General features: G+C 22.6%; 4 protein-coding genes across 5 annotated transcripts; 3 read left to right on the forward strand and 1 right to left on the reverse strand.

Moving 5' to 3' along the window:
• Positions 1 to 644: 644 nt before the first annotated feature.
• Positions 645 to 11,187, reverse strand: LOC409749 (mediator of RNA polymerase II transcription subunit 31). 2 transcript variants are annotated; one of them, XM_006565283.3, is made up of 4 exons: positions 11,058 to 11,187; positions 1,874 to 2,242; positions 1,196 to 1,285; positions 645 to 1,129 (listed from the first exon to the last, which is right to left on the reverse strand). In XM_006565283.3, exons 2-4 carry the CDS (start codon positions 1,938 to 1,940, stop codon positions 816 to 818), a joined length of 471 nt encoding a protein of 156 aa, XP_006565346.1. In that variant the 5' UTR covers positions 1,941 to 2,242; positions 11,058 to 11,187; the 3' UTR covers positions 645 to 815. The 2 variants fall into 2 exon arrangements, with proteins under 2 accessions (XP_006565346.1, XP_393244.1); XM_393244.7 differs by having other exon boundaries at positions 10,991 to 11,105.
• On the forward strand, positions 3,314 to 9,284 carry LOC413056. Its single transcript, XM_026446267.1, has 9 exons — positions 3,314 to 3,596; positions 3,801 to 4,114; positions 4,232 to 4,595; positions 5,592 to 5,846; positions 6,393 to 6,442; positions 7,393 to 7,411; positions 7,759 to 8,057; positions 8,540 to 8,903; positions 9,007 to 9,284. Exons 1-9 carry the CDS (start codon positions 3,363 to 3,365, stop codon positions 9,259 to 9,261), a joined length of 2,154 nt encoding a protein of 717 aa, XP_026302052.1. The 5' UTR covers positions 3,314 to 3,362; the 3' UTR covers positions 9,262 to 9,284.
• Positions 9,398 to 11,216, forward strand: LOC726451 (cuticle protein 16.8). The gene is made up of 4 exons (XM_001122183.4): positions 9,398 to 9,633; positions 10,164 to 10,344; positions 10,456 to 10,670; positions 11,010 to 11,216. The coding sequence occupies exons 1-4, from the start codon at positions 9,619 to 9,621 to the stop codon at positions 11,166 to 11,168; spliced, it is 570 nt and encodes a 189-aa protein (XP_001122183.1). The 5' UTR covers positions 9,398 to 9,618; the 3' UTR covers positions 11,169 to 11,216.
• Positions 11,217 to 11,762: 546 nt separating this feature from the next.
• LOC413055 lies at positions 11,763 to 15,660 on the forward strand. The gene is made up of 4 exons (XM_396506.7): positions 11,763 to 11,983; positions 12,060 to 12,206; positions 12,461 to 12,535; positions 12,690 to 15,660. Exons 1-4 carry the CDS (start codon positions 11,846 to 11,848, stop codon positions 15,456 to 15,458), a joined length of 3,129 nt encoding a protein of 1,042 aa, XP_396506.4. The 5' UTR covers positions 11,763 to 11,845; the 3' UTR covers positions 15,459 to 15,660.
• The last annotated feature ends 2,117 nt before the right edge of the window (positions 15,661 to 17,777 follow it).

The raw sequence follows: 17,777 nt of genomic DNA on the forward strand, positions 1-17,777 counted from the left end.
TGTATATAAATCTAATAAATGCCAAAGTTTGCATTATAATAATTTAAATATAAGGATTAACTATTGTAAAGATTATTTTTATATAATAAGTATATGTTTACACTTTATTATTTGTCACAGTAAGTATATTCTTTTATTGTCATTTTTTAAAAAATAAAAATTTTGAATAGATTTACAAAAAATAAACTAGAATAGAATGAAAATTACATTGATATATAATGTTTTAAAATAAATTAAACTTTATAAATGAATATTATAAATGGACTTACTAAGATCATTCAAATTTGCATTTTTATCCATGTTTTCAATAATTTTTTTCCACAGTCTTGAAAAATAAAGTCACAAAAACTTATGCTTTAATAACTATTCAGATTTCAGCGTTCAAAATCAGATTCTACAATTGGAGTGTCTTCATTTCAGATTGCCTTCACACAATAGTTAAAATAATATACTTCTCTAAATTTGATATTTAATTTATTAAAACTTTTATAATATTATTTATTTATTTTAATTAAATTAGCGTTTTATTGCTTATATAATTAATTTTTTTAAATCATCATTTTAATATATTTTATAAATTATATTAAATACATATTAATATAAACAAGAGATAGAAGGAAAAAGGGTAGAAATGTAATCAAAGATATATTGAGAACATAGAAAAGTACTTTATTTGTGATTTATCACAGCCAAAAAACATAACTAAAACAATTCTGATAAGGAACTACAGTTATAGACATTTTTGTGTAATGCCATTTTAATATTGTAGTTCTTATGGACCCATTTAATAGTTTAATGAGTTTGTCATATATTATTCAAGGAACTTTAGGTTGTACAATACCATTATTTTGAGGATTTGTATGTTGCGTTTGCTCTGCAGCAGTCTGTAATAATCTTGTTCTACGTCTGGTATAATGTTGCCATAATAAAATTTGTTGATCATCTATAAACTTTGTACATTGAGAATTTACTACTTCTCTTCTAAAATGTTCATATTGTAATAAATCTAAAAAGTACAAACACATAGGATATTTCAAATATTTTGCATATTCTGGCTCTTTCCAATATAGTAGATATTTAAGGTAATTTATAAATGTTGAATCTTTAAAGTAACCACGTTGTGCTAAAACTAAAATAATAATTATAAGTATTTTCTTAATAAATTACAAAACATTTTAATTATTATCTAACATACAATTTAAATAGTTTGGATTTGCAAGACACTGAACAAATTCTAATTCAACTTGAAATCTTAAACGTTGTTGATCATCTGTTTCTGGACCCCCTAAAAACAAATGCATTAAACAAAAAATATAGTAAAAGTTATCATATAATTTTTAATATAATTTTTAGATTGACTTACTTTTTATATATAAGAAAAACAATAAAACATATAAAAGAAATAAAAAACTCTACAAATATAATCTAACCTAAAACTTGTTAAGGAACAAATACGTATAATTTATGATTATTATATTTTAAAATATTTAATTTTATGATATATGTAATTTTAAATAAAGTTAAAATAATAGATATAATAATAATAAAATTCATATATTTGTCGATATAAAAAATTTAAAAGATACAAATAACACAATAAATTCAACAGAGAAAAACTTAGTATAAACGAAGTATATAAATATATTTTTGTGAAAATATAAATTAAAAAAGAAAAATTAATATTCTTTTAATTCAATAAATTAACAAAATTAAGTTTTGTATAAAATGTCGCATGTAATAATATACGCATTAATATCAATAAGAAAGAAATAATATACAACTGATTTATATACAAAAGCAACAATCTTAAGAGTTTTAAGAATTATGAAAATATAATTTATATATATTATATATATATATATATAAAAAATACCGTTCATTCCAATGAAAGATGGTTTTCTGCCTTTCATGAGACTCGGAGGATCATCCAAACGGTTCATAGTACATTAATTCGTAGTAGTCGATTATTTTCGACCACAATAAATATAAAACACTATCTTTTTTATTAAAAAACAGGCAAAATATATTTGAATCCAATTGCAAAATTTATACAATCTTTATCAAAAATTTTTTCACAATTTCTCACTCTGAAAGTTTTCGTGTACATATCGAAGCTTATGTCATAAAGTCACAGGTAAATTGTAATCAAATGCATTGTAGCGACAACAGCGCCATTGTTTTCTATGGCCATTTAAGGAACGAAAAAATGCATTTTGTTATAAGAAATCAGAGATTTTTTAACCTAAAAAAGAAATGTTAAATTAATATTTTTATGTTATATTTAGAATAATATATATAAATATTTAATATAATAATATAAAAATATAAGATGAACGCATTATATTATTTACAAGAAAGATTAATGAATTAAAAAAATAATATAATTTTGTATATCATATTATTATTTGTAATATATGATATAATAATTGCTATTAAAAAAAATGGGATATTTTATTAAAATCATATATTAATATATATATTAATATCATATATTAATTGCATACTGTTATCTAATGAAATGTTTTTCAAATCAATAATAAGTATGTAACTATAATATATAAATACATATGCAAAATTTTTAATATATTATATTTATTTTATATTAAAGTCAATGTTTTTCGTGCAAGGAAAATCATTTTTTTTTTTAATAAAAATAAATATATTTAAAAAGTTTATTTTATTTTGTATGATGTAAAATCCTATTGGAAAAATTAATATAATTATTGTTTTTATAATTAGTTTTTAGTTATATTACTATATATTATAAAAATTTTAATTAAATATGGATTATTAAGAATTTCATAGTCATTAGAATGTCTACTTCCAAAGCGGAACGTGAAGGAATTAGATCAGAAAATGATTAAATTAGAAAGCGTCGCAATTCTTTTACGTCGCCGACCTCTTTCATTCCGATGAATGCTTTCATAATTCTTTAGTTCATGTTCCCTTATGAAAATTAATTAACAATCTGGTGATATCGACGAATTTTAATGACGAGAAATATATTACATCTAAAATTGGTCCTAAGAAACCATTACTTAGTTAAAATAAGTATCCATTATTATTTTTAAAAGAACAATTAACGATTTTTTAATACAATTGCAGTCATTTATTATTATTATTTCAATTTTTATAAAAATTCGACCATTGTATTTTTTAATAAAAAGATTCTTCTAACGAAACAGGATGTTATTCTTAATGTTCATTTTCCTTCAATGTTCATCTTCAATGTATATAAACAAAATGATTGAGAACGTCTAATATACGGTTTGATGGTTGCGGTAATTATCTACTTCTTCCGTGTTTCGTACAAATCTGGAGAAAAAAATATGGGGAGAAAATACGCTACTCTTTAATCGGAAATGAACACGTTTTCTACACTTAACCTAGTGCTGTTGCTTCATAACACGTTACACCATACGAATTCGAGTCCAATTAATTTGTGCTATGAATTAAAAATCAAGACGTCCACAATTTCTTTCACTCTTCGTCGAGACATTAAACCAATTCTCTTTGCAACCTCAGTGTTATTCTTTTGCCTTATCTTGAATCGATGTTCGCAAGGACAACGCTATTTTTGCCAATTTCAACAATCGGTAATATTCTAAATGTGTATCTAAATGTGGAATTAATATGATAGTGCCGCATTTATCGTGATTCAGTGAGCAAAGCTAATGAATTTTTTACGATTCAAGGATTTTCTAGTAATAATCATTGCAACGCGACAAAAACTCTTTATATTTCTTTTTTATTCAGTGGAATTTACTTTTTCAATTCATCCGTATACAACTTGTTTGCAGTGTGAAGGAAACATGGCTACAAAGAAGATGATTCCTGTGCCTTATCCTTTTTCAATGGAGGAAGAATTGAAAAAGAATCCGAAATTAAAGATATCAGATATCGAGATGTTGAGGGAATGGTGTGAAAAGCAACAACATTTGCCTAAACCCTCTGATCTACATTTAATTATGTTCTTGCACAGTAATTATTATAGCATAGAAGCGGCTAAAAATACTATAGAGAATTTCTTCACCATTAGATCCCATGTTCCTGAATTTTTCTCAAACAGAGATCCTTTAGGATCGAAAGAATTGCGTCAGATATTCAATGTCGTGTGAGTTTTACTTCTTCTTTATATATATATTCTTTCGTTCTTTATTATAGATTATATCATTCGTCATGGTTTTTTCTCATCGCGGGAAAATAAATTTAATTTTTTACTGCAATACAGATTCGCGACTGAATTACCTGGACTCTCGAAACAAGGGCACAAGATACTTTTCGCGAAATTAATAGATACCGATCCATCACACTACTCTTTCGAAGATAGTTGCAAATATTTCTTCATGGAAAGTGATTTAATTGGTTTGAGAAATGGTATTTGCGATGGGTATATTTTTATCGGAGACTCAGCTAATGTGTCTTTGGGCCATGTTGGGCGAATAAATCCTATGGGTATGAAGAAGTTAGTGACGTATATCCAAGAAGGAATACCTGTCCGACTCAAAGGAATACATTTTATCAATACTCCATCGGTAATGGATGTGATAATAAATATGGCGAAGCCGTTCATGAAAAAGGAATTTTGGAACATGGTAAGAGATATCGAAATTTTACATACATAGAAAGTTTTTTTATTCATATTTCTATTGTTTTTAAATAAAATACTTCAATTTAATATTAAAATAATTAGATTTTATACATTGTTATATGAAAATATAATTATTTATTTTCATGATTATAATCATTCATTATATATTTTATCTATAAAATAGATTAATAATTTTAATCATAATACTATCAAATTATTTTATGAAAATATAATATTAATAATGTACATATGTTCAATAATTACTTATATAAATTTTTATATCTCCTGGGAAATCAATTGTATTATTGAACAATACAAACAATTCCGTTTTACATGAAATTATGAATAAAACATAGTAATTATATATACATGAAATAATTTTTTAATTAGCAAAATATCATTGAAACGATGAAAAAGTAATCATAAATTTTTCATTATTTAAATAAAAATTAAAAATACATATAAAAATGCATATAATATATTACTTTCATTGAAATCTGATTTTCGGGTTAGATAAATTTTTTTGTAAAATAATGTATGGAAACTTTTGTATATTTATTAATTAGCATAAATCATAAATAGTATATATCGATTTCTATTTCATTCTTTTTTTCATTTTTTTTAATGTACATTTGCAATTTGCATTTGTAATGAATATACCGATTGTTTGCAATTTATACTTGAAATGATGAGAATATATATAATTAAGAGATATCTTTTCAAAGAATAATTTTTATTTATACACGTATTTATTTATACACGTATCTTACGTAAGAAATAATTTACTTATTTAAACTCTAAGTAAAATAATAAAATAATTTCCCAATCTATAAAGTAATATATTTTTTTCTGTCAAATTTATAAATATATATCAAGTATCATATTGTATATTGCACATATGAAATATTTTGATTATTGTTAATTTTATTATTTATCTCAATTATTTGTTCAATAATTTTTAGACAAAACAGATATAATAGTTTATTAATTTATTTTCTAGATACATTTACATTCGTCGTTAAATACATTGGAAGAATTTGTTTCTCTTGATCTTCTTCCTAATGAAATCGGAGGAAAAGCAGGATCGATAATTCAAATGCACGAAAATGAGATAAAGGAGATCGATGATAAACGAGAATGGTTTATCGAAGAGGTGAAATTATCAACTGTAGATGAATCATTGCGTATTGGAAAAAATAAGATTGCGAACGATTTTTTCGGTGTCGAAGGAACCTTCAAGAAGCTCGAAATAGATTAAGAAAGGAAAAAAAGGAAACTATGTGCATTCTTTATTTTTTTATATATAGAAGATTTATTTTTTTTTTTCTTATTTTCACACGGATAGTAGATTTAGAAGATTTATTATAATATTTTTTTTAATTATTAGCAAACGATAACATTGCATAATATTAGTAAGATAATCTAAAAAAAAAATTATTATATATATTTTATAATAATCTTATTGATAAAAATTGATATTTAATATTTTCAATCAAATAGAATAATTGTAAATGTATGCTGAAAAAAATAATAATATATTTTAATCTCCTGATTTTGTACTTATGTTATTAAGTATTAATTATTTTTTATTAAGATTAATTAAGATTAATATCATAGAATAATTAATTAAAATTTTTTAATTGACGATAAAATGATTAGATAATTTTTAAAATCATAATTTCTAAATGGATAAATCGTTGGGAAACAGATTTATTAAAATAATTAAATTATTTGTTGCGTAAAATTTTATTAAAAAGTATATTCTTAATAATGTATTCAGAAAATCTATTTTACCTTATAGGAATATAAAGTCCAAGGTATTTCTAAACTTATAATTTTATATAATTACAAGTTCTTATTCATGATGACTTGAATTAAATTTTTCTTCTTTATCATGTAATTTGTATCTTGTGCAAATTTTTCAATGATATTTAAATTTTAGTAATGATATTTAAATTTAGAGAAATAATATTTATTATTTTTACTGAAAACTATATTTCCAATATTAGAATCATAGTGCTCGTATATTTCATGTACAATAGTATATTCTATTAAATTTAAATGGAAAGAAAATATTTTTTTAAAATATTGAAATTGGAAAAAATCCATTATTTTTATATATAATTCAAAATCTGTAAATTTCTTTAAAAATGGATTTGAAAAATAGATCACTAGGTAGAAAATTGTCTTAAAAAAAGAAATTATATTTTGAATTAACAAATTAAAAACTTAACTTAAAAATTTATATATAATAATAATAAATTTGTTTCTTGAAACTAAAAATCAATTGTTATAAAAACTCGATATTATTTAAATTTATTTGAAAGATTATTTGAAAGATAATTTATAATTTATATATGTTTGCTAATTAAAATAAAAAGGAAATATATATATTACATTTATTATAAATTAATATCAAAATTTATTGTTAAATATTCTATATTAATAACTTTTTTTTTATATAAATACATTTGTTTTCATAGATTTTTTTAATACTATAAATAATATATATTTTTATAATTTATATATATATATATATAATTAAAAAAATATATATATAATTTTGTAAATGTATAATTTTTATATATATTTTATATTTTATAATTGAATGAATCATGAAATTTTTATAATATAATTTTCATATAATTCAAAGATAAATATATTATAAATTAACATTTATAAATCTGACAACCTTGCAACATGCTGTTTGCGATTATATGCTAACTCATTTCATTGCTCGATTGTACATGAATGATACTCAGTATTATTCAAACCATCAACGTGATCTCTACAAAATAAAGATTTTTCTTCTATCATATAGTAAGTACTTTACTTCTATTATATACATATATTATTTAAATTATTTGATAAATCCAAGCATGATTTCTATAAAAATTTAATAATATAAATTCATTTTTAAAAATGAAATAAATATATATCAATAAATAAATTATTTTCATTAAATTTAATTGAAATAATGAAATTTAAAACGCAAATATCTTGAACGTTTTATTATTAGTAAAAAAAATTATATTTCTATTATTCAATTATATCTGAAATTATAATTATTATTATAAAATTTTTGTCTTTTTATTATTATTATAAATGATAGAACAATATCGTTAAATGTTTTTATGTAGTTAAAAAATTGTACATATATTTTTAAGAAATTCATACGCAATATGGGCACATTTCAAAGAATATCATACGAAGAAGAATTGAAAAAAAATCCAGAATTGAAAGATGAAGATATACAAATATTAAAAGAATGGTATAAGAAACAACCTCATTTACCACAAATAACAGATTCAGAGTTGGCCTTATTTTTACATAGTAATTATTATAAAATAGAAGCCACGAAGACAACTATTGATACATATTTCACTATAAAAAGCCATGTCCCTGAATTTTTCTCTAATAGAGATCCTTTGGGATCAAAGGAATTAAGGAAATCTTTTCAAACTGTGTAAGTTTTTCTATTTTTAAATTATTTAATTATTTATTTAATTCTTCAATATTTCTCAAATATTTGAAAAAATAATTAAATATATTTAAATATAAAAATTATGTAATAATTATGTAATAACTCTTGTAGAATATTATTTCTATATCTTTTTAAAAAGAATTAAAAAATATTGAAAAATTCAATTTTTAAAAACAATTTTATAAGAAATTAATTTTAATTTATAAGAATTATATAAACATATTATGAAATATTCTTCATTTTCATAATCATTATTTTTAATTTCCGTATTTTAATTATCATTTATATAGATAAAATTATATAAATAAAATTTATTACTTATCTTTTAGAAATAAACGTTATCTTATTGAATTAATAATAATAACTCTTTTTTTTAAGTGAAAATATTTTTTTGAAATATATTTTTAATTTTTATAATATTAATATTATAAAAATTATATTATATTTTATAAAATTCGTTTCAGGACTATTCAAGTCTTAGAAAATAAAACGCCGGAAGGATATGCAATTCTTTATGGAAGATTAATCGATCCTGATCCTTCAAATTACGTTTATAATGATACAATGAAATATCTGAGCATGACTCTTGATCTATGGCTTTATAAAGAAGGCACAACAAATGGACATATAATTTTATTCGATATGAAGAATGTTGTTTTCGGACATGCTGCTCGATTAAATCCTGTAGGATTAAAAAAGTATCTTATTTATTTACAAGAAGCATTACCAGTTCGTTTGAAAGGATTTCATTTTATGAATATTACATCTGTAATGGATGTGATATTAAATATGATGAAACCATTCATGAAAAAGGAATTATTAGATATGGTAATATATACTATATTTTAATATTCTGATTAATGTTTTAACAATTTAAATAATTTTAAAAAATTTCAAAGATTTCGTTAATAATATTAAAAATTTTTTTCAGCTTCACACACATACAACTTTAGACACATTGTCGAAATTTATACCTATAGATATACTACCAAATGAGGCCGGAGGAAAAGCTGGTTCTTTAATGGAATTTCATAAAAAAACGATCAAAATGCTCGAAGAGAATCGTGACTGGTTCATACAAGAAGAAATGAAAGTCGTTAACGAATCCCTAAGAATGGGTAAAGGGAAAACAGCAACTGATCTTTTTGGTGTTGAAGGAACATTCAAGAAACTCGATATTGATTAAATTTTCAATTGCATAAATCTTAATGATTAAATTGATATTTTTATTTTAAACAAATTTTTTAAATGATTATATTATATCTATTCCAGAAAATTTTAAATAATAAATAAATAAATCATTTATCCATAAACAACTTTTTTTATATTTTGTTATTGTATTTTTAATTCTTTAATGATAGAAATTCATTTATAACAATTTTATTATAAAGAAATATTTACTACGTTCGAAAAAGTATCAATGTTAAAACAGACTTAATATATATTGCTTCTACCTTTTCGTCAGTTTCTTATTTTACTTTCACTCAGTTTATATCGATTCGTGAAAACGAAAGTATCTACACGAAGTGTCACAATTGTAAAGATGGAGAACTTAATGGCAAGTGCATCACAATTTTATTGTAATTTCACAATATTTAATACATATAATTATTAATATATAATTATTATTTTATCCTTAGCAATATATCTTAATTTTGATATTTTATATAATCAATTTTAAATAATTAAATTATTAAATAATTTCGTAAAGTAATTTCTTTGTCGTTCGTGACATACTAAATGCTTAAGATCTTTAAAAAATAAAAATAATAATAATTATTATTATAATATATATTGAAAAAAAATAATTTTTTTTTCACAGATTGCTATTGCATGATATGATCAAATGATTCCGTAATCGGTTTGGAATTTAACTTGAAATCTCATCATCTGATACCTATATATATGTTTTATTAATTCTTTGTTTCTGATATATAAATATCACTTTTATTATTAAAAGATTGATTTCTACATTCTCAAACAGCAATTACGTTATTATAAAATAGTATTAATTAATTTACATTCAATTAAATTATTTTAAAATAAATTAATAAATATAACTAATTAAATGATTACACTTTCGATCAGATAGCATTTATTCTGATTAGCCCTTGCCTGGGGAACATATCACATCTTTTGTCAGAATCATCTACAACGACTACTCCATCATCGCCTAAACCTTATAGCTTTCATTATCAAGCAGGACGATATCCTGGAAATATAGATCGTATTCATCAAGAAAGTGGAGATGGTACTGGACATGTTCAAGGTAATTATTAAATGTCCAAACATCGAATTTTAAAAAATTAAATAAATTTTTTTTCTAATTAAGAAAAATTATTTAATGTAATTTAATGTACGTCTCTAATGTATTTTTTAGGTTCTTATTCTTTTATCGATCCCAAACATAAAATACGAACAGTACAATATATAGCTGATGAAAATGGATTTCACGCATCTTTAATAAATTATGAAGATACAGTTGTTCAACCTGTCGATTCTGAAACAGTGAGACTCGCAAAGGAAAAACATTTTCGATTGTATCAAAAGATAGCTGAAGCAAATGCTCATGGTGTTCCAATCAATCTTCCACAAGTAATGAACATATAATTTTTTTTTCTATGGATTCTTAATTTAAGATTCAGATGATAATAAAAATAAAAAATATTGGGTATTGCCAATATTTGAAATTTGATAGAAATAATGATAATGAAAACTATTTTAGGTTAGAAACTGTTTTCGATCATAATAAAATTTTTCGAAAAATCATTTATTTAAAATTTGAATTTTTGTATTTATTTGTTAATAAAATACTCGCAAATTTTATGCATTTTTTAAAAAATTGTAAATAAATATATTCAAATAAGATTTATTTTCATTGCTAGATAAAAATAATTTGAAATGATAATTTTCACCTGTTGATCTATTTTATAGAATTCTGCAAGTGTAGAAAGAGCAAAGGACAAACATATTCAACTTTACCAAAAAATCGCTGAAGAACATGCGGCAATCGCAGCTCAAAGGGAAACTGAACGATTAGCTTATGAAGCTACTTCTATAGTCAACGATGTAAATCTCGATCATGCGTACTAATTTGTGCATGACAAAATAATATTAGAAACACAACGATATTGAATATTATATAATACTATTTTCATTATAACTTTCATGAAATTTAATATTTAAGAATTTAAATTTAAGATTAAATGTATATAAACTATATAATATATAGACTACTTAATTTGATTTACAAATATGAAGTATTTTAATAGTTAGCAGTTTTTCTTGAAAATCCACCTTAATCGTTTCATCCATTTTCCTTTTATGCAAAAATTTATTTATTTTCTTTTTGAATTTTCTCAAAAAATTATTTTTTTATCATTTTTCAAAATAATTAAAAGAATTTGGAATTAAATCTATGGAATTGAAAAAATAAAATATACTTATTACGTATAAATTTTTGGCGCAATTTATTGTATATAATAACTTGAACATATCTATAAATTTTATTTTAATATATGGAATAAAATCGGAAAAAAATGGAAAAAATAATATTATCATTATTTATTACTTATTACTTTATTATTTATTATTAGTAATTAAAAAATAATAATAGGAATATCGAAATATAATTTTTGTAAAAGAATAATTCTGGTAATATTGAATATATCGATCTATCGTTATTGCACCCGCCATAGTTCATTCGTAACATATTCACAGTGTTCGGTATCAATACCGATACGCATAATTGCTTTCCTACAAGTGGAAAAATGTCGAGAAAACGTAAATTATCAAATATAAAAGAAAGATGCCGTATTTGCCTCGTTGATCATGCATGCATGACTAATTTATTTGATGAAGTTATACAATCAAGATTAACTGATTTAAGTAAATGTACTTCTATCAATGTATGTTTATATCACTTTTTTAACTTTAATTATATGCTTCTTTTATTCTATAATTGAACATTTTTTTTCTTTTTAGATTAAAGATGAGCATGGCTTACCAAATGTTATATGTCATATATGTCTTTACAAATTGGATATGTGGGATGAATTTAAAGAACAATTTATACGATCAAATCAAATGTTATTAAGTCAATTAGAACTTATAGAAACTTCTGATAATGAGGTAAGATAATTATTGTAGAAAAGAAAATAATTTCTATTTTATAAAAGTAAATTCAATTAATTTAATCTTAAATTTTTAGTTCTATATAATTGAATATATATATATATATTTTATAATACGTAAAATAATATTTACATATATGTAATATTATTTATTATTATACAGTATATATACAATAATATTTTATAGTTTTATTCATATATATATTTGATAATTTTGTTGTAATTTTAATTATCCTTTTAATTGTTTTTTAGAATTCTAAGTCCAAAAGATCATGTAATAATTTAGAACAAAGTGGAGATGATAGTCTTTCTGATTCTTTTGATAAGGTATAAATAATAATAATTTTAACATTATTTAATATTAATAATAATTTTAACATAATTTTTCAATTATTTTTTAATTTTTTAATTAATAACTTTTTTTTTAATAAATATTTTTCAATTTTTTAATAATAAAATTTCATAAAAACATTTATTTCAGAAAAAATCAAAAACAGATGTACCAGCATTAATTCCTTTACAATTTACAAATAATGAAAATATAACAAATCAAACAATGCTCAAAGATATGTATATATCTGAAGATGATGTTACATCTTCAAAGGATTCTTCACAAAAGGCACATGATGCTTCTAATGATGATAAATGTAAAAATAATGAAAAACAAGAAAATAAAGATAAAATTCAATTAAAACCAACATTAGTTCCAATGAAAGTTAAACCATTAACTGGAAGACGCAATATAACTGAACGAAGAAAAGCATCAACTAAAAGATGGGTTGCAAGAAAAAAGGCTCTTCTTGCAGCAACAGGAGAAAGTGTTTCAGATACAGATTCTATGGCATCAGATGATACACAATTATCACCGGTGCAGAAGGCTCGAGCAAAAACAAATATGGATAAAGAAATTGAAAAGCAAAAAAGATTGATTAGAGTATTAAAAAATTTGGAAACTAATATGACAGATAAATATACCACTAAAAGTGATAGAAATAATTTTATGAGTGTAGATAGTGATTCCGATACGCATAGAACAAGATCTCTTAAAGATATTAATTCTGATGTTTCATTAACTGAAGATAAAAATATATCTATAAAAGAATGCACTGAAGTAAAAAAAGATAAATTTTCTAAAGATTTAAAAGAGAAAGAAAGTCTTCCTGTATTATTGCCAGAAAAAGTTATTGAAAAACAATCATCAGAAAAAAATGGAATAGAAATAATAGAAGATACATTTACACCATGTTCAGTAAAATCAGAATTACAAATTGGAGATGCTACATATATTGTTACTTCTACATTAATGCTTGCAGAACCCCATTATTTAAATAAAGCAAATTTAAATAATTTGTCAAAAGAATTTAAAAATGGGACTATTGAACAAAATTCTCAAGAAAAAAATACTGATATTATTGATGCTGTTCAACTTCGTAGAATTAATCCAGTTCCAATAGATGCTAATAATAAAAAATGTATTGAGAGATGTTTAAATATAGAAGTGGAAGGAACAGAAATAGAAGCATTAAAACGTGTACAAGTTGAATTAGCAGGTTTTGTAGAAAAAGAAATGAAACATAGATTATTTGGGACAAATAATGATAATGTAAAAAAAAATAAAGGAGGATGTAAAACTTCATATCAAACTTTAGATCAACAATTGAAAAATATTATAGAAAAAACTATAAAGAAAAATTTTGAATCATCTATGATGAGAAGTTGTGGTTCTGATTTTAATTCATACTCCCAACAATCAGGAAAAGTTTCACCAACATTTGTAAAAGAAGCTATGAATTCTAAAAAGTATCAACCTAAAGTTCTATTAAAACGTTTAGATTTAGCAAAAGAAAGTATACAACGAAATATTAATAATATGCATGTTTTAATTAAACGTACAGTTAAAAATAAACTCGGCGGACCATTTAGTATGGTTTCTCATAAAAGACAAAGTGTACTACCAATAAGATATAATGACTATAATACTTCGGCTTTAGATTCTGATTCATATTTATCAGATGAGACATCTGAAGCCTCTAAGCCAGATAATCAAAATACACAAAAGTTACAAGAAGATAAAGAACAAATTAACATTATGAAACAAGTAAAAGAGCCAAAAATTGCGGATTCTATTGCTACTGTTAAAAATGAACATAAGATAGAAATTCAAGAAAATGTTTTTAAAATAATTTCGTCACATGGTGAGAAACATATATGCGGCATGTGCGAACTATCATTTGATAATTATAATGATGCGGTAACACATGTTCGTATGCATAAAACAGAAACTACTTCTATATCGCGACATAATAAACATAAAATGATGAGATGTAAGAGATGTCATGAAATAGTAGAAGCTAGATTTGTAAAAGCTCATGTATGTAAATCATCAAAACAACAAATTCACAAATGTTATGTATGTAATTCTACGTTCCGAACTGAAAAACTTTTGGTACGCCATCTAGAAAGCCATGATCAGTCTGAATTTAATATAGAAAATATAACAAAAGGAGATACTCAGAAATTAAATGCGAATACATCACAAAATTCTAAAGAAACAATACATTTAAAATCCGAAAAAAGTCAACTTTCAAAAATAGAAAATAATCTAATAAAATCGGATACTTCTAGAATAGAAATAAGCAATGTTCAATCAGAGAAAATTGGAATATCTAAAAATCGAGGAAATTTCGTGTCAGGAGTAGAGAAACCAAAAGAAACATATACTTGTTTTGTATGTGATAAAATATTTACAGATGAAGAAATATTAAAAGATCATTTACAAAAACATTGTGATGATATAAGCGAGGATGATCAAAGTCCTGGTAAAGAACAATATCAATGCGCAATTTGTGGAGATTCACTAGATTCTGAAGAAGCATTAGAAGCACATGTTGAAAAACATTTATTTGATGAAGAGGATGATAATCCTAATCTTATTAATATTGCCAATGAAAATGATAAATCAAATGAAGAACCTTATCAATGTCTGCAATGTGCAGAAACATTTAATTCAGAAATGTTATTAGAAATGCACATGCAAGCTCATGAAGAAGAAGCTGCAATAGCAGAATGGGAAAAACAAGGAATAAAAGCTTGTGAATATCAATGTATGATTTGTGATGAACTTTTTGACACAGAAGAAGATTTATCAGAACATTTAGATATACATAATGGAAATGCACATGTTTGTCAGTTATGTGATAAACCATTTCCCAGTCTTGAAGATTTGCAAAAACATGTTGCAACTCATTAATATAATTTAGCGTTGCCAGAAGAATTTCCTCACAAAAAAATATGCTATGTATATTCTAATACCCCTACTGCCACTCTTTAAATATGAGTGATTAATAATAACGTCGTTATCCTATCATTATCATTCGTCTTTTTCCCATTATTCCCTCGATCTGGTAACGCTAATGTAATTATTACTTTTTAAATACATACAAATTTTGTAAGATCGTTTTGTATATTAATAAGCTACCCAAATATTTTCGTGTAATTTTTGTGTGCAATGATTTTTAAGTTTGTAATTTATAATATGACTAAAACGATTTTTTAGTAAATATAAATATGTATAATAATATTCAGATATATTAAGAATTTAAAATCAGTTTTTAAATTATAACTCGCTTCCATTTTATTATCTATAAAATATTTGTATTGCACTTGATTTTTGAACGACGTTTAATATTTTTAATAATAATATTATATTTGCAAATGCAAATTTTAAATATTGAAAATTTATAAAAATAGTAAATAATATGATTATTTGTAAATCAAATATAGGAATTAGTTAAGATAATTATTTTAACATACAATATTCAGAATTATAAAAAATTCATTTATATATATATATGTTAAATATTTCATATATAAATATAAATGTATTAAAAATTTGTGTACATAATACTTAATAAAAATTGTTCGTAATACAAAGTGATTATTTATATATAAACAATATTTATAATATATATGAACATAAAGTCGCGTCTCCATTGCGTTAACATTTAATCGATAAAACCATTCAGTAATGCCAACAAGTGTTGACTTGTACATCGACTTAGATTATATGACTTGAAAAATCGAACGATATTCCAATCGATTTACCGATTGATGTCGATAATTATCAAAATCGCGCCAAAATCAATATTGGATGGTTGAATTGTCAAATTTGTTATTAAATTATTGAATATGATTAATTAATCGATAAAATGGGGATGTAGTACAAAAAAATTGATGGATTAAATTGTTGTGTAATAGCAATTAGTATCGATTAATATTGGTGCAATGGGAACGTGACTTAATATAAAAAAATCTCATAATATGTAGCAAATGAAATTGATTAGAAAGAGGATCGATTAAAGAAACAATTAATATAAATTGTAACCTGTTTTTTAAGTGAAATTTAATATATGAAATTTGATGAGTATGCAAATATATATTTTTATGATATAATATTACACATTAATTTTTTTCTTTAAATAATTTTCATTGAAAGATTTTACATTATAATTATTTCGACCAAAGCGTGATTATTATTGAAGTCATTTTCGCAATTAAATTTTTCATGCTATAAATTTTTGTGAATGTAATTAGCGTTTGTGAAATGTATCAGTATCATTGTAATATTTATAAGTGAGAATAGTCGCTGTATCATGTATGTTATGTAATATTTCGTACATATGTCATTTATTAAGTTATACATAATAAATTTTATACACAAACTATAGTCTATTTAACAATATTATGGAATCGCGAACATTCTTTACAGAAAATAATTTGGAGGACTAATTATAAACAATTACAAAAATCAGTCACTGGCTGAATTGTAAATGTTATTATATTCTACTATATTTACATAAATACTGTGTATAGTAACACATCATTTACTCATGACGAATAATTAGCATTTATCACTATATACCATGAAAATTTGACTTGATTTGTTGAAATTGATCCTTCTGAGCGCTTGGCAAAATTGTGATGTTTAAATAACAAATGATTTTATTAATGTTTCTAAAATTTCTTTAATTAGATGGAAAACTATAATAAATGCTTCATTTTCAACCATTTAAATCTACAATTTGTTTGGTTTCACAACTATTCTGCAACATTGTTCTTTATATTAATTTAAAAAGAATATTTCTATATTAGAATTCTTGAAAGTATATATTCATATCAATGATGAATATTTAATTTAATTAATTAATTATCAAATAATTTATTATGAAAAAACATATTTAATTGTTTTCAATTTATTTTGCGCTTTCACTTTCATATTTCTGAAATTGTGATACATTTATTAAAAAATTAATAATGATTATATGAAATACCTTCAATGCTATACATTTAATTTTATATAAAATTTTTTGTTTAATTAAAAAAAGGGTATTATGACTTCATTTTCATAACGATCATTCAACATTATCTTGATATAAGAAATTATGTACAAAAAGCAAATATTTTCAGATTATTATAATTTTTAATTATATTTTGATTTTTTATATATAAATAATTTTTTTTTTAATATTAGAACATTGTAATCATTAGAAAAAAAAAAAAAACGAAAAAA

Source organism: Apis mellifera, linkage group LG1 (assembly GCF_003254395.2).
Source record: "Apis mellifera strain DH4 linkage group LG1, Amel_HAv3.1, whole genome shotgun sequence".
NCBI lineage: Eukaryota > Metazoa > Arthropoda > Insecta > Hymenoptera > Apidae > Apis > Apis mellifera.

Bases quoted from the DNA above. Each gene is read 5' to 3' on its own strand.
- LOC409749 (XM_006565283.3), bottom strand. From the start codon at position 1,940: ATGAACCGTTTGGATGATCCTCCGAGTCTCATGAAAGGCAGAAAACCA. The intron at 1,286-1,873 runs GTATTTTTTATA...ATTTGTTTTTAG, and splicing joins ATCTTTCATTGGAATGAACG to GGGGTCCAGAAACAGATGAT. The intron at 1,130-1,195 runs GTATGTTAGATA...TTATTATTTTAG, and splicing joins AAATCCAAACTATTTAAATT to TTTTAGCACAACGTGGTTAC.
- LOC726451 (XM_001122183.4), top strand. The intron at 10,345-10,455 runs GTAATTATTAAA...TGTATTTTTTAG, and splicing joins TGGTACTGGACATGTTCAAG to GTTCTTATTCTTTTATCGAT. The intron at 10,671-11,009 runs GTAATGAACATA...TCTATTTTATAG, and splicing joins TTCCAATCAATCTTCCACAA to AATTCTGCAAGTGTAGAAAG.
- LOC413056 (XM_026446267.1), top strand. From the start codon at position 3,363: ATGAACACGTTTTCTACACTTAACCTAGTGCTGTTGCTTCATAACACG. The intron at 4,115-4,231 runs GTGAGTTTTACT...ACTGCAATACAG, and splicing joins CGTCAGATATTCAATGTCGT to ATTCGCGACTGAATTACCTG. The intron at 8,058-8,539 runs GTAAGTTTTTCT...AATTCGTTTCAG, and splicing joins AGGAAATCTTTTCAAACTGT to GACTATTCAAGTCTTAGAAA.
- LOC413055 (XM_396506.7), top strand. From the start codon at position 11,846: ATGTCGAGAAAACGTAAATTATCAAATATAAAAGAAAGATGCCGTATT. The intron at 12,207-12,460 runs GTAAGATAATTA...ATTGTTTTTTAG, and splicing joins TAGAAACTTCTGATAATGAG to AATTCTAAGTCCAAAAGATC. The intron at 12,536-12,689 runs GTATAAATAATA...CATTTATTTCAG, and splicing joins TTTCTGATTCTTTTGATAAG to AAAAAATCAAAAACAGATGT.